We start from the raw sequence: 15575 nt of genomic DNA on the forward strand, positions 1-15575 counted from the left end.
ATAATAATATCGTAAATACGATCATGGTCAAGGACGATCCGCCTCGAATTTAATTTTCATTGAAATTTATTCCCGGATATCCTCTTAGCGTTTAACGGTTATTTCTGATACTGTACTCTAAACGGTGGTAGCCTGCTTCTATTTTTGGCTCAGTGAATGACTTTACGTAACATTTTCTTCTTCCAAGTTCAACCTTAGTCGAGTTCAGTTCACCATTGAAAGAAACGAGAATCACCTTGACCCGATTGTATAACTAATCCTCTGTAATAAGTGTGCTTACGGAATTTGAAACTTGCTTAAGATTTGACTTGCTTAAGATTTGACTTGCTTAAGATTTTATCTGCCTTATCGGTCATCAAAATTGTATATATACAAGTATATAAGAGTTTTAAAGTTACTTATTATTACGGTTTCAACGGTGATATAATTTGATATATAATCTTGTCACGATGTTATTTCGAATTGCGTGTACGTATCGCGTATGTAAATGTTTCAAAAATTGCGTATCCTGGGATGATAATTATTCGCAAAAAAAAAAAAAAAAATTTTATTTCTCTTCTCTTGAAATATGTTCTTAATATTCTAACAATTTTTTTTCTATAATTCGGCATATTCGTCAATGTAAAATTCTACGTATAATTGTGGCAACATATTAGCATTGGATTGCAAGCGCCTCGTAACGACCGAATAATAAACTAATTCAAACCTAACCTTATTTTTTGTTTATAGTGTCTATAAATAAAAGTATCTATAGTATTTATAAATGTGGATTCTTCGAATGAAAACTAGGTAGGTGCGTGTATATTTGGGCTAATATTATCAAATCTAACTTAATCCTAATTTCGCATTAAAAAATTTCATAAAAATATCATATTTTTGCTCATAATTTAATATAATATAATCTCTAATTCTTATAATATGTATGAAATATTAAAAATATCATGTGTAATATATCTTCGTATTATAACTCGAAGATTGAATAGTGACAACATGTATGAAGAAAAATTATTCAGAATCATATTTTCGTCATACGCCATTGAAAAGGATAAAAAAAAAATTGATCAAAACAGGAGAAAATGATGGAAAATTTTCATTCAGAGAAAGGCTCTCGATATTTCTGAAATTCGTATTTGTTGAAAGGGAAGATTAAGCATTTACGTAATTTTATGCATCGTTTAAATGTTTAATGGCCCGTATAAGCTTGAAAATACTACTTCAAACGTTTCAGGATTCTCCATAATCGCGAATCGGATAAATAGTTTATCAAAGTGAATAAATAAGCGATTCGATGTTAGACAACGCATAAAACTGACAACTAATCGTTCAATATGCAATTTATATCTAATAACATATTTTCTTATTTGCAGAAAAATTGTAATTTTTCATATTTAACGTATTATTCCGGCAAAATTGAAAATACGAGAAAAATACGTTCGAAGTTTATATTGGAAAGTATGGTCAATCGAACACTTTCTACTTTCGAAAATTCACTTCAAACGATGCTTTTTTTTTTTTATTTACAGGAAAAATTGATAAAAATCCATTTTTTCGTATTTATTAGCTATTAAATTTCGTTTAGATTGCATACATTACAATTTAAAAATATATTATGAAAATCCTTGTTAGGTTAGGTTAGGTTAGGTTAGGTTAAGTTTTATCTTTCGATTATTATAATATGGAAATGTTCAATTGTGCTATACAATATACAATTATCCATCGAGGAATCGAAAATTGAATATTTGAATTATAAATTAAAATAGCATATAAAAATATTATCATAGAATGTTTTTATTACTTTAATAAGATGACCTTCACAGAATTAATTTACGTCTATTCTTATCTTTTTTACTTATCTTTCTAATGATACTTCAATTTGATGATAAAATTCATATATATATATATTTTTTTTATTCATATTTGATGAGCAGACAAACAGAATAATCAAGTTCGAATTTTCCTAATAGAAATCACACACACACACACACACACATATATATATATATATATATACTGATTTATAACTCATATATGATAATTCAATTATATAACCATGTTTTATAAATCATATAAAACATGATATAAATCTATGAAAATTAAAAAGAATTAATTTATTAATGCAATCGAAATTTTTTTTATTTTAATTTTTATCTTGAAGAATTTTGATTTAAAATATTATCTTTTAAATTTTTTTACATCCATTATTAATTATGAATGATTTCTAGAAGCCAGAACAAATATAAAAATTGATATACAATAATCTTGATCAAGGCTTAAGTTATTAAGCAATTTAAATTTTCGTAGAAGTGAAGTGAGGCACAGAGCGTGAGAGACGCTCTATCTATCTCTGTCTCTCTTCGTCCAACGCAAACTTCAATCGCTTGTAACTTAATAATTTACGATCGACATTTTCGTATTACCAACTTTTGTATTTGTTTTGGCCTTCAGCATCGATCGAAAGATATTTCCACGTATATATATATATATATATATATATATGTTTGGATCACAAACATATGTTTCGAGGAAAATAATTTCGCAGTATGTTCATTATTCATCCTTCCCATTATTTTTCATCCATCGTTACAGGCTTATTGTCGGCCATTTTTCATCAGATATTATCGCTGAATATTATCGTTTCACTGTCGTTATTCGGAGAAAGTCGATCTTGTTTCGTAATATCTCCAACAATATCTCCAGAATATGGCGAATAAAATTAATAGTTCGTTCGTTGGGTTTATTCTCACAAAGCACATGTGTGCGCGCGCGCTTGTACTTAATACGTGCTGCAGCTGCAACCGAGTCCATTGACGCAGTTCCCTTCGAATCGACTCGACGATCCACAAGGTCGATGTTGAATTCTCCTTGCTTAAAATAAATTAACTGACTTCTTTAAATGATGATAATTAATGCATTCTATAGATGCATCAATGGACTCGACTTCACGTTATAATCGGTTGTCAAAGGTTTAATAAGGTAAAGTTAATAAGTCGTCAAATGGGATCAATGTTTTTAGAAAATGTTTTTTTTTTTTTTAAATTCTTCACTCGAAAATAGTATGGGAATAAGATGAAAAAATTTCAATAGAAAATTAAACTTGAAAATTTTCAGATTAAAAATCTACAACAAATTTGAAAATTAATGAGACTAAATAGGAATTGAATTATTTAAAAGCTAAGATAGAAGATGGAATTTGAAAATTCCGGAATAAGATGAAAAAATTTCAATAGAAAATTAAACTTGAAAATTTTCAGATTAAAAACAAATTTGAAAATTAATGAGATTAAATAGGAATTGAATTATTTAAAAGATCTCAGATAGAAGATGGAAGTTGAAAATTTTAAAAATTTAATAATTCAAATGTTGAATCTGAAGTTTTGAAAATAAAGAAAAAAGTAATTTTGAAGAATTATAGAAATATTAAAAAAAATTTATAGTCTTGGAAAAAGTTTCAAAGTTGAAAAAATCCTCAGATCTATTTTTTTTTATCTATCTATATACGAAAAGAGATGTCTTATTTATGTACAACTTTGCTCTAACGTCAATAGTTTCTAAGTTTTGCAAAAGTATCGTTTGACGCGGAGGATTCTGTTTTTAGCTATTTGAGAAGCAGCGACGCTCGAAAGGGAATATAAATCCGGGAGTCTTGGACAGAAAAAAGACTAAATATTTCATAATATCATCTCTTTCTTAGAGTGACATCAGCGACTATATTGTATAAATTTTATGCAATACATATGATTACATCTATGTTTCTATGAACATTTATTTTTTATTTTTTATTTTCGCAAAATGCAACTAGAGTTTTTTTTTTTAATGATTCATGGTACGATATCGAAAAACAAGGTGAACCATTGTGATTTGTTTTCAAAAATTTGTATACAAGTTTGAATTTTTTTTTTTTTTACGAAAAATAGAAAAGTTTTGAAAAATCATCCTGGTTTTTCCATTTTTTAAAAAAATGATTGTAGAAGTTTTTTTACGAAATTAATAGCTTTCACATTTAAAAAATTTCTTCTCTCGAGATATTTTTTCAAAATCATGTACATAATATATATATATCTCCAAAAAAAATTTGATTAATTAAAATAAATTATTTACGCCGAATAAAAAATATTGAGTTTCGATAAAAAAAGTATATGTAAAATTTAAAGGTCACCTTTCTATCTCAAAAATATTGCAAATATAAAAAATTAATACCATCGAATATTTGAATTAAATTAATATACAAAAATATTCATTTTCTTTCTATATATTAAATTGTCTCGAATTATATAATAATGATAACAAAAAAAATTTGTTAAAATAATCTTAAAAATTAATTCATTTTCAATCTATATTATTACTGATCAGTTCAGGTCATAGATGAACTTTCTTTATAATTTATCTGACCAGAGCTGTCAATTTTAATTTAACTTATAAAATTCTTTTTCATTATATTAAAGATTCTAAAGAATTCGAAAAAAAAAAAAAAAGGAAAAGTTTGAAGAAAATTATATGTTTACAAAGTTATATGTTCTATTCAAAGTAAATTCTGAAAATTTCATGAATAAAAAGAATTAACCTATTTGTCTATTCATCCGGAATTTGACTCGAGCTTCCCCAACTTTCGAGCCATTGCTCTAATCAATTTGAACTTTTTCGACCGCAATCTTTTGAAAAATTTAATATTCGGAAATTTTCGTATAAAGTTGATCACCAAATTAATATTCAATCACATAATTTTTAATAATTAATAATAATAATGTAACAATAATATTATTAATATAATTTTATTCTTAAAATTATATTATATTCTAAGTAAATAATTATTTATTTATTTAATTAATTAATTACTATAAATTTCCGCGCTATCCATTTCATTTTCAAATCCATATCCACGATAAAAAAAAATGATAATGGACGACTGCGCGATTTTCGAAATCTCACAACTCGTAACAACGTGTAATATATAGATATTCTCTTGACCTATCATTGACGAAGAGTCTGTCATCCGTGGCGCCTGTCATTGACTGCGTAGACGAGAATGCGCCAGAGAAATAAACAATCACGATAAACCGAGGATATAAGGCTATCGTTTCAAGCTGAGGAAGCGAATATTATTGCGGATACGTTATACGTCGCCTATCTTTTCAACGAGAAAAACGAATTTTACGAGTAATCGCCACTAGAGAAGTGGGGGAAAAGTAATGGTGGTAGTGGGGAAAGACTTGAATACATTAGAAATGGAGATGAAAGAAGTAATGGGTGTTCTATTGTATCCTATTGTTTCAACAAGATTTCTTACCTTGACAGTACAATGCAAATAATCACGATATTAAACTCCTTCATCTCTCTCTCTAAGCTTTCAGATAGATTTAACCTTTCGAGAACTCGGCAATAATTCAGGCGATGATAGGAAAGACTGATTTCTCGAATATGTAAAAATTTTCACTATTCACTATTTTCTCTATAGAACACGGCTTCATAATTTTTTGATCTTTCACTCGAATTAAATAAAAATTGCAATTTCTTTTCTTTTCGAAATCGAGTAGATTCTTTGCAATATTTATCAAACGATAAATTTTAATGATTTATTTGTTATTTAAAAATTTTATCCGCATTTATTTCGCTTTCTTTTCGCTTTCTTTTCGCTTTCTTTTCATTCAACTTATTTGATGATATTTAAAGTATCCTTGTGGCTTGAATATCTTTTTTCGTCTCTCTGCGAGAACAAATAAATTCTGCTTTAAAAGCAGAATTTCGATTTCGTTTGAGATTTCTATCTCTATAATTTTACTAGGCCTTTTCACCTAAACGTGATAAAAAAAAGTGTATCGTCAATAGATTACGAATGTTCATGCATTTATGTAAAATTAAAGAAATATAAATACGTATAAAATGCAAATATTATTTAATACCCAAAAAAATAAAAAAAAAGTATTAAGACAAAAAAGATTAAATTTATTCAAGGTAAAATTAATCGAGTAAATCAATTAGATAATAATGAGATGAAATATCATCTGAATAAATGCGAGTATTAAATGTAATAAAAAAATTTCCAAACTCAATTTTCCTATTTTCCTATTTCAAAAATTTTTTCCTATTCCATATAATAGAAGAACGTATTTGTAAAATCAAAATCACAATTCACAATTCAATTATAAAAATTAAGACACGTAAAAAATTATGAATATTCTTATATATTAATTAATAACATCAAAAAATTTATTTTCCGTATTGAATTTCACCATATTAATTGTTTAAATACACCAATTTTTTGTACACGATAAAATATTCGAATGCAATGAAAACGAAGAAGGATAGCGTGCAATTGGATAGTGAATTCCGGTCTACCATGGCGCTGTAATACTACACGTTCGACGTTCTTCAACCGAGAAAAAGTTTATTTTGCAGAACACATGGTCGGAAACCTTCACGTTCTTAACACCGTCGAAACTGCAAGAACGTGCAGAATTTGAATCTTTTGTTTTTCGTATTACGAGGAATGCAAACGTGATATAACTCGAAACAGAAATCAGATACTTTGTGTCACATGAAAGGTTATTGTTTTCTTGTAAAGAATATATAGGTTAGAATGATCTTTCGCTATTAGAAAGGTACGTACTAAACCGATTCGTTTTTTTTATATAAATAGTATAAGTTGAATTGTTAGTTATAAAAATATATAAATTAATAATAAATTATATAAGATTTTTGAAAATAATTTATTTAAATATAATTTGTTTTAAAAAATTTCAATATTAAAATATTAAAATAAAATTCAAATTTTAAATTATTAATTTATTCGCAAATGTGTTAATATTAAAAAAATTAAAAAATATTCGTTTCACGTTAAATAATTAACAACAAGTGTTTAATAAATACTTAATATATCGTTTTCTTTTTGCCAAAATAATAAGTAAAACATTTTTGCATTCTATTTATGCGATAATATTAATCATTGATAAACATGTTTTTTTCTAAATCAAAATGAACAATTCTAATATCATTTATTGAAAAGTATTTTCAAAAGGTTTAACATATGAATTATTGTAAAAGTATTACATTTATTTCGAATAGAAAAAAGTGAGGTTGGAAAGTATAAGATGAATCGTGGAGACACATAAGCGGGTTTGAACGTGGATTGCAATTGAAATGTAAATAAGGAATTACATTTTACGTAACCCCATGGAAGATTGTGCACGTATGCTCATAAATTGTGTTAAATTGTAACGAGTTAAGGTCAGTGTTGTAATTCCCGTTCAAATTAACTACCATCATGGTCAACCGGTGAGGATGTAGTTTGTCAGGAAAAAAAATGTCTAACAGGTATTCGATGAATTATATATGGGTTACTATAAACTCAATTTACATATCTATTAACCATACGTATAATAATATGTAAACGAATTGGGTCACAATATTTTCTGTAATAATTTAAATATAAAAGTTTGCAGGATAATAATAATACTATAACCTATAATATTATAACCTATATAATATATAACCTATATATCATTGAAGTCAATAAATATTTTATAATAATATGACGATAGATATTTATTAATTATATATTATATATAGATATATATAGACATTCTTTGAAATTTATTTTTCTTTTTAGATTCATTAAAATGTAGATGTATTACCATTTTTATATCAGATACTCGATTTTATAATATTAATAATTGCATTGCGTTAGACAAATGAGGTGTTAATTATAAATTATGAATTTTAAATTATAGGAGCGCTTAGAAGGAGTTCTTTGGATCCAGGTGCCAGAAGATTTTCTTTGGGTACACCTGCCGTCCCTCATAGAGCTTCAGATGCTTGTCTAGATCCTGTGCACGCCGCCATTCTCTTCCGAGATGCGAGAGGGGTGAGTATTAACTTTAACCTTCGATTAAACCCAAAGTTTTTAAATTTAGCAAATACTTCAGTCTTATAATGCTGCGTAGATATTGAAAAATTTAATAAGACATCGTTATTTAAAAATCGTTGAAAACAAATATTACATAGAATGTTCTATATAGCTAAAACATATGAAATATATTGTGAAAGTAATGCAATCTTGAAAAATAATTTTATTTAATTTTTAAACATATTTTTTATTTTATTGGGTTAATAAAAATGTTTCAATTAAATGTATACATATTTAAATACTGATTTCAATACAATAATATTGATTTTTATATTTTTGATAGGACTTTATTGAAGTACTGACAATCGATATTTATGTTTTTAGTTGTTGTTTACTTTGTTGTGTGCTTTTAAGTTATTATTTAAAATAATATAAACACGTTATATGTATACAAATATCTCTTTTACTTTTTTGTCATTGACTTTGATGACAGTAAACTTTATGATGCATCATATTTATCAATTATCACAAATTCCGAGATATTTCTTGTTTACAACTCAATGATAAGTAATATTTTTATCATGTTGCATATCTGCATTATTTTTACTCTATGATTTTTGCACGAATAACAATACAATTCTTAATCGGTAATAAAGGAAACATAAGCAAAAATGTTTATATAAACTACTTATTTTTTCGTTCTTCTAACAATTTATTTTATGTACACTGTTTGTACATATCGATTTGATGAAACGCAAGAGGATGTAGGTCATGATGAAAACTGAAAACTAAGAGAGAGATTCAGTTAAATCATATAAAAAAAAAAATAATTTTTTTTATAGCTGTTTTCATACCATAAAAATAGATTATTTTTTTTATTTACGTTTCTAATTATAATAAATTCAATTTAATAAATTAGTATTCGTTGCATATTTTCTTTTTTCATCATTAAAGATACAAACGAATTGACCCAGTTGTAACGGTCGGTAAAATTTATTTGACAGTCGGTAAAGATGGAAATGTAGAACACTTCTTAAATGATAAAGCATTTTCTCTATATTATCAACTCGTATTGGTAGTTTTTACTCTCTCCTGTTTTGCTGTTTGATGGCGCCAAATGTTTATTATTTTAATGTCATTTCCAACATTATGACTATAGAAAATAAAATATAAAATTTGATTATATTTACAATCATCGAAACATTGCTTTATTAATTATAACTAGGAAATAGGTTATTGAATTTATTTCACAATGAAGCTTTCATACAAAATAAAAGAATTTATAATTATCAATTTAAAAACATTATGATAATTATATACCATAATGTGAAAGTCTGTTGATCTAACTAATTTATTCGAATTTGAATGTGAAAAATAGTAAAATTTGTTACTATTGAATTTAATAAAATATTAACAGTTTATTACAATTTTTTATATTGAATTTAATATGTTATGGACTTTTTATGTCAGTTATTTTATTTTTGTTTACAAATTTACATAATCTTTATATACATAGTCTTATAGTGTCTACGATTTGATTCTATTTAAATTTTCTTAAAATTATAAAACAAACTTGAATTGACAGATTTTGGCAAACTATCAAGATTTTCGGAACTTCATGACTTTGTCAGTCTTTATCATCAGATGATATTTCAGTAATTTTTCAATTTTGCATACGCGAAAAAATATTTCAATAAATGATTTATCTTTACATTCAAGGAACATAATAATAAAGAAATATATTTATTTATTGAAATATTATTATAATTTTAAACGCGGATTAATGATCGAAAATTTTTGGATCTTCGTCAAGAATGCGTGAAAATTCGAAGTTAAAGTGATAAATACATTTACAAATAAATTTAAAAAAATAATATTGAACGTATAAAACACTTATTTTTCACTCTTTTTTCTTGATTCTATTTTTCTTATTTATCGTATTTTTTTTTCTTTTCTTCGTGTTTTTATTTACATTCAACAATTTTTAAGTTTTTTTCGAATTCCTTATTTTCTTAAAATTCTTGAAAGATTCTTGAAAGATTTAAGAATAAATTTCTAGTTTTTAGTACTTTCTCTTATTCACGTTACATTTATGAGCACATGCTCCTAAGCTTATCTAAAGTCTTATCGCCAGAGTTACCATAGTTGAACGACTGCACAAGATAAAAAGCGGTTACACTTCTATACGGAGAACGTATCTAAAGGTCGTATGCATGTTGCAATCTCAGTATAAATAATTTTTTTTCAGGTAATTTCAAGTAATTTGTTAGTTTAAAATTCTTGGAATTCATTTTTTTTTTTTTAACAAAAAAATAACCGTAGAATAGAAAACAAGTAGAGAACATGTATAATATTTAACATGTATAGCAGTCAAAGATATATTTATATAGATTTGTTTACAATTTGTTCATAAAAATTGAATGATAAAATTTAGGAATTGAAATTTAATTTCTAAGCAAATTTTAATTAATGATATTCAATTAAAATGATTTTCATCGCAGTGGCCATAACAATATTTAAAGATATGAATAAAACAGCAATTAAATACTTTGACATATAAAATAAAAAAAGATCAATAATTTTTTAATTAGATTTAAATATTTAAAAAAGAGAAAATTTCTCTATCATAAAATTTATTAGTTACGTAACGAACACTAAGTTTCGCGGTAAAACGGCCATTGTAACAATTCGCGTAAAGGCTGTTTCGCAAGTGTGATTGAATATCGATTATCTAAGCGTCGTTGAAATGCTTTCCCTATGTAGAGTAATTGAACCGTGAACAATCGACTGTATTTTATGTTTTGAGCAAACGATGCCACCACTGATCCACAGCTTTGCACATTGCAAATTGTTTCTATTTCTTTTTTTCCTTCGCGAAACATCTAAAAGGGGCCGCGATACGAACGAGCCTTATCATGCAAATTATACACGTTAAGTACACGGTGGATAACAGCAAAGAAGCAACCGAAGTTTTTTTGCGAATTTGTTGATAGTCAGATCGATTCAGATATAACTCGTGGAATTATCTCGAGAGTCTATCGTAAATTGATTTTTGCACACAAAGAAATTCTTTTTATCGTGTAGTTATAAGAATTATATTTTTATCCTTATTTAAAAGTATCGAAACGCGGTCATTTACATTTTACGTCAAAGAGTAAACAATATTGATAGCGAATTAAAAAAAGTAGATAGAATGTTAAAAATTGTTTATGTAATTTTTTTTTATAAAAATTATTCTGATCGATAATGATTCGCATACTCTTATTTTCCTTATTAATAAGTACAAAAGAACCGTAAAATTACATACTACAGATGTCGATAAATAAATCTGAATTTTTTTACAATTTTCGAAAAAGTTATGGAACATTCGCAAAATATAAGGTGCGCAAAATAAACTTAAGAGTATCACGATGTTAATAACGGATAGGATACATCGATCAATCATATTCACCCTTGGTCAAACAACTTCCATAATTCTCCTTTCATTGACCGTAATCCATGTTGACATAAATTTTTTTCCGGGTCCTTCGAAGTGACGAAAGATTGCACACAGGATTAAGATGACAGAATAATAATCGACGTAAATGAAGATTCACGCGGCGCACGTGACTTTCCCAGGGAGAGAGAAACAGAAAGTCCGTAAAATTGCAATGGTTATGTCGCGCGCGCATACAGGCGCGATGCGCCGTAAATTCCGCACAACGTGTCTGCCGGCTTGAAAGCCGATCCAGTTCGCAACGAGCGACCGCGCTGGTGTCGTCCACAACACGAGCGAAATTTTCGCCCTCCCCCCCGACTTTGACATTTTTGCCTCGAACGGATCTAAATCAGGATCTGAAATCAATCCTGAAGGAAAATTTTCGTATTATTTTTGAATAATATCGAAATAATAATTGATGTTCAATCGATAAGTTTAATTTTTCATCGAGACGAGATAAATATCGAAGAGCTAAATATCTCGTTTCGTTAATCAGCGAATAACGAAAAAACGATTCGTGCGGTCGAAAATGTGACGATGAACAATACCAGTGATTTAGGTCAGTGTAGTTCAAGGTGAAATTGAGTCTAGCCAAGTGTGAGAACCAGTTTTCCCGAGTTTCCCCTCTGTTACGTCGAAACTTCGTAGATAGGTCGATAGATGGTAGTAATTCGACACATAACGGCTGCGACGAACTTGACAGAAACTTGACGAAATATAAACGTAATTTTAAAATTGAAGATTCTTGCTTCTTGATATCATCGAAGTCGTTTTGAAGTCGTTAGATTTTCATCGTAGACGTTATTCCAAGAAATACAGTCATTTCGAGCTGATAAAACGTCAATCAAATCAAACGATGATACGCTAGGTCAGTGTTGAAATTGAATTCGTGTAGGATCAAAGACCGTTGGGAATGCGTTTCCCTCCAGACAGAATACCGCCACGAACACTAATATGGGCTTCGTTACCGATGGACAACCACGACAAACACTTGTTGCTAGAGACGTGTGTCGAACGAATGACTGCTGCCGTTGCTCTCCAACATTGTTTTCTGGTGGAATTGTTGCGCTCGTGAGACAGAATCGACTGTTCTACTTGTAAAATATCGAAATTTATCTTGGATACAGTTGTTCCCACGCGAATAGAATGAATTCAGTTTTTTAAATCAATGTTCTGAATGAGAATTATCCGTGTATTATAAAACCATTTTTTACGAAGAATTTCATTTATAGGTTATAAGTGAATTAAAATTTTTTTATTATTATTGTGATGTGAAACAATCGTGTAATATGAAGTTTCATAAATATTCCTAATAAGGTTATGGTGACGTATCATTCATTAGGAGGTAATTTAAGCTTTTTCGTATATTCTTATTTTTTTTTTTTTTATGATAACTTTCTATGAATGCTATATTTAAAAATTTCAAAATTTTATATATTATCTTTTTTAGAAAGGAAAAAATTAAGAAATTAATTTCTTAATTTTTCAATACATTTCTTTTGCTTGATACTTTTCTATAAAAATTTGATACTTTTTTTTACAATGCATGATGTAAATTATGAATGTAAATTTTTGAATGATGGTTTATATACGTTTTATTCGTTTACTCGTCAAGAAAAAGACTGCAACGATTAATTTCCATAAATTTATCTTCATACAACTGATAATGTTTATAGTTACTAGTTAGTTAGTAAATATTTTTGTTTAGGAAAATACATATATTTAGATTGTCGTTGACAATTCTGTAATAAGAATAACAAGCATCAAATAATTCTCTCTAGTTTCTGGCAAGCTGGTACATAGTTGATGTTCTCAGCGAAACATAAATTCCGCTATTATAAGAATATCGGTCATCATCCAAAATGCACGTTGACATGATAACATAGTGATGCAGCGAATATTCACGCGATCAATGTTTATAAACGTATATTTTCATTTTCATATAATTTTGTATTATATTTATTTACAAATCTAATCCCTTTTTCATCCTTAAGTCATATATAAGTTAAATTTGTCTTTAAAACAACATAACCTTATTTTGTTTCTGTTAAAATAAAATTAAATCTTTACTTGAAAAATTAGTTGGAAATTTTATTGTTGTCGTAAAATCAAAATAACGCGTGAATAACGTTAAAATGTCACGTTCGCAGATAATGATTCTTGTGTCATTTACACAAGTCCCCAAGTACTAAAGTACTTTATACTATATAGTAACGGAATTTTCGCGTAGGTGTCCCATTTAAATCCAGACTTATCTCAAGTTGTATGTCCGTTTCACGACGTTTTGATGACGAAAGAAAAGTAAAGAACGACAACTTGTGTACAAGTTTCCCATTTGTTAATTACTCGAATTTGTTTCGTGCTCTGTCTTACCCTCGTTCGACAACTTCGACGTAAAATTCAGTGTTGCCAACGAATGAAAATTTTCACGTAATCGTGCAATCGTCAAATTCTTGCTAGTTTAATTAAACATTGCCAATTTCTGTTTCTACTAAAATAAATTTATTCATCTTTTATTTAATCCAGAAATTTTATTTTGTTTATAAAAATAAATTCCTAGTAAACAATATTAAATAATATTAATAATAAAATAATAAATTTCATACATAATCGAATATATAATAATTGAAAAATTATTAATAATAAATAATTCGTGGCGAATTTAAAATTGTAAGGATAAATGATTGACGATATTTTTTTCTAATTTATAACTATTTCGATCGATCGATGGCCATTGCGTTCGATGGTTGATCGCGGTTGAATACACGCCAGAAATGAGGGTAGATAGTATTTTTAGAATCAACTCCTTTGCGCCTTTTTAAGCTCGAAGTCAACAAAGATATCGCTACATAACGTGTAATTGTCAGTGCCAAATCAACAGTTGCGCAAAACGAGTTCTTTTCAATTGAATTTCGATCTTCACTCTTTCTCTTTAGATCTAGGGAATTTTTTTTCTCCCTACTTTTAACTCCCAAAAGGCATAAATTTTTCTTTTTATGCTATTTTAATTTTTAAATCAATCGACCAATTACTTTTAATTCAAATTTAACATTATTTGTCTTAATTTTTTTATCGAAATTTGTACAATCAATTGTGATATCAATTCGTTAATTCAATAGGAATTTCATAATATTTCCAATATTATTGATTTAAGATTTTCTTTTGGCATTCGTCATGAAACATTTCCAGAAATGTTAGACAAATAATTTACAAGTAACAAATTGTTATTAATACTTTGTCAAAACTATTCCATTAGATTTATTGTTATTGTTTTTGTTCTGCGCGCTATTTATAATAATATATCTTATTCTTAAGTAAGCTTTATTTTTGAATATAACTTTCTTAACTTTTATAATGCGTAGAATTTTTTTTTTTATATATATATATTTTTTTTTTGCCTCAAAAAATTTTAATGAAAAAATAAGAAAATAAGAAAATTCATTTTTAATTCTTCTGTTTTATTAATGTCTTTTCAAAGATTAGATCATTGAAATTCAAAAGAATTAAGAAGACAAATTGAGAATTTTGACATTTATAATATAATTTATCGCTTATTGTTTATTTCTTAATGTTACAACACAGTTTATTTTACGAAGGCGTTTGTTAACTGTCACATCTTCAGAGCGCTCTTCTTCTAGTGCTAAGAAAAAAAAAAATAAATAAAAAAAAACTATTTATATCCATTGATCTTCGAGTTCTTTTTTAACGTTTTAGCATTCTTCGAAAAGAAGCCAATATAATCATAAAATGGAACATATACTGCTACTACTCACACGTTTTATTAACTCTCATATCTTCATACAACTTGAAAGGTACACATCTTATATATTTCTTATATCTTTCTCTATATATATTTTTCTCTATATATATATATTTTTTTTATTATTTTTTGTTTCTGGATCACCTGTTCATGGATGATAAAAAATTCACAATTTTTCAATCTATTTTTCAATAGGTTTATAATAATTGCCCAAGTATTTGCTTAACAACAACAACCTTTTCCATCGTCTTCTATGTTTACATACTCAAGGATTATACATTTCAGTGAATCATTATTCGAGTCGCCATTTCTATTTGACCTGATATTTGAGATGGCGTCGAATTTCAAGGTCATTACGACAATCACACTAACGTTACTCTCTCCATCGAAATTTCATACCTCGCCGCATGATTCCAGAGACGAAGCAATTTTTCGATTATTTTTCTTCCTTTCATAGGGTATATATATATATATATATATATATATATATTCTTTCT

At 27.2% G+C, this 15575-nt stretch overlaps 1 protein-coding gene across 1 annotated transcript in view; it reads left to right on the plus strand.

Annotated features, from left to right (window-relative positions):
• The window catches only part of LOC102678539, an 87407-nt gene that overhangs the window by 43407 nt on the left and 28425 nt on the right, over window positions 1-15575 (plus strand). The window contains 1 exon segment of the mRNA XM_006617132.2: window positions 7725-7858. Coding sequence (XP_006617195.2) covers window positions 7725-7858 — 134 coding nt within the window.

Source organism: Apis dorsata, unplaced genomic scaffold (genome assembly GCF_000469605.1).
Source record: "Apis dorsata unplaced genomic scaffold, Apis dorsata 1.3 scaffold_293, whole genome shotgun sequence".
In the NCBI taxonomy this organism is placed as follows: Eukaryota; Metazoa; Arthropoda; class Insecta; order Hymenoptera; family Apidae; genus Apis; species Apis dorsata.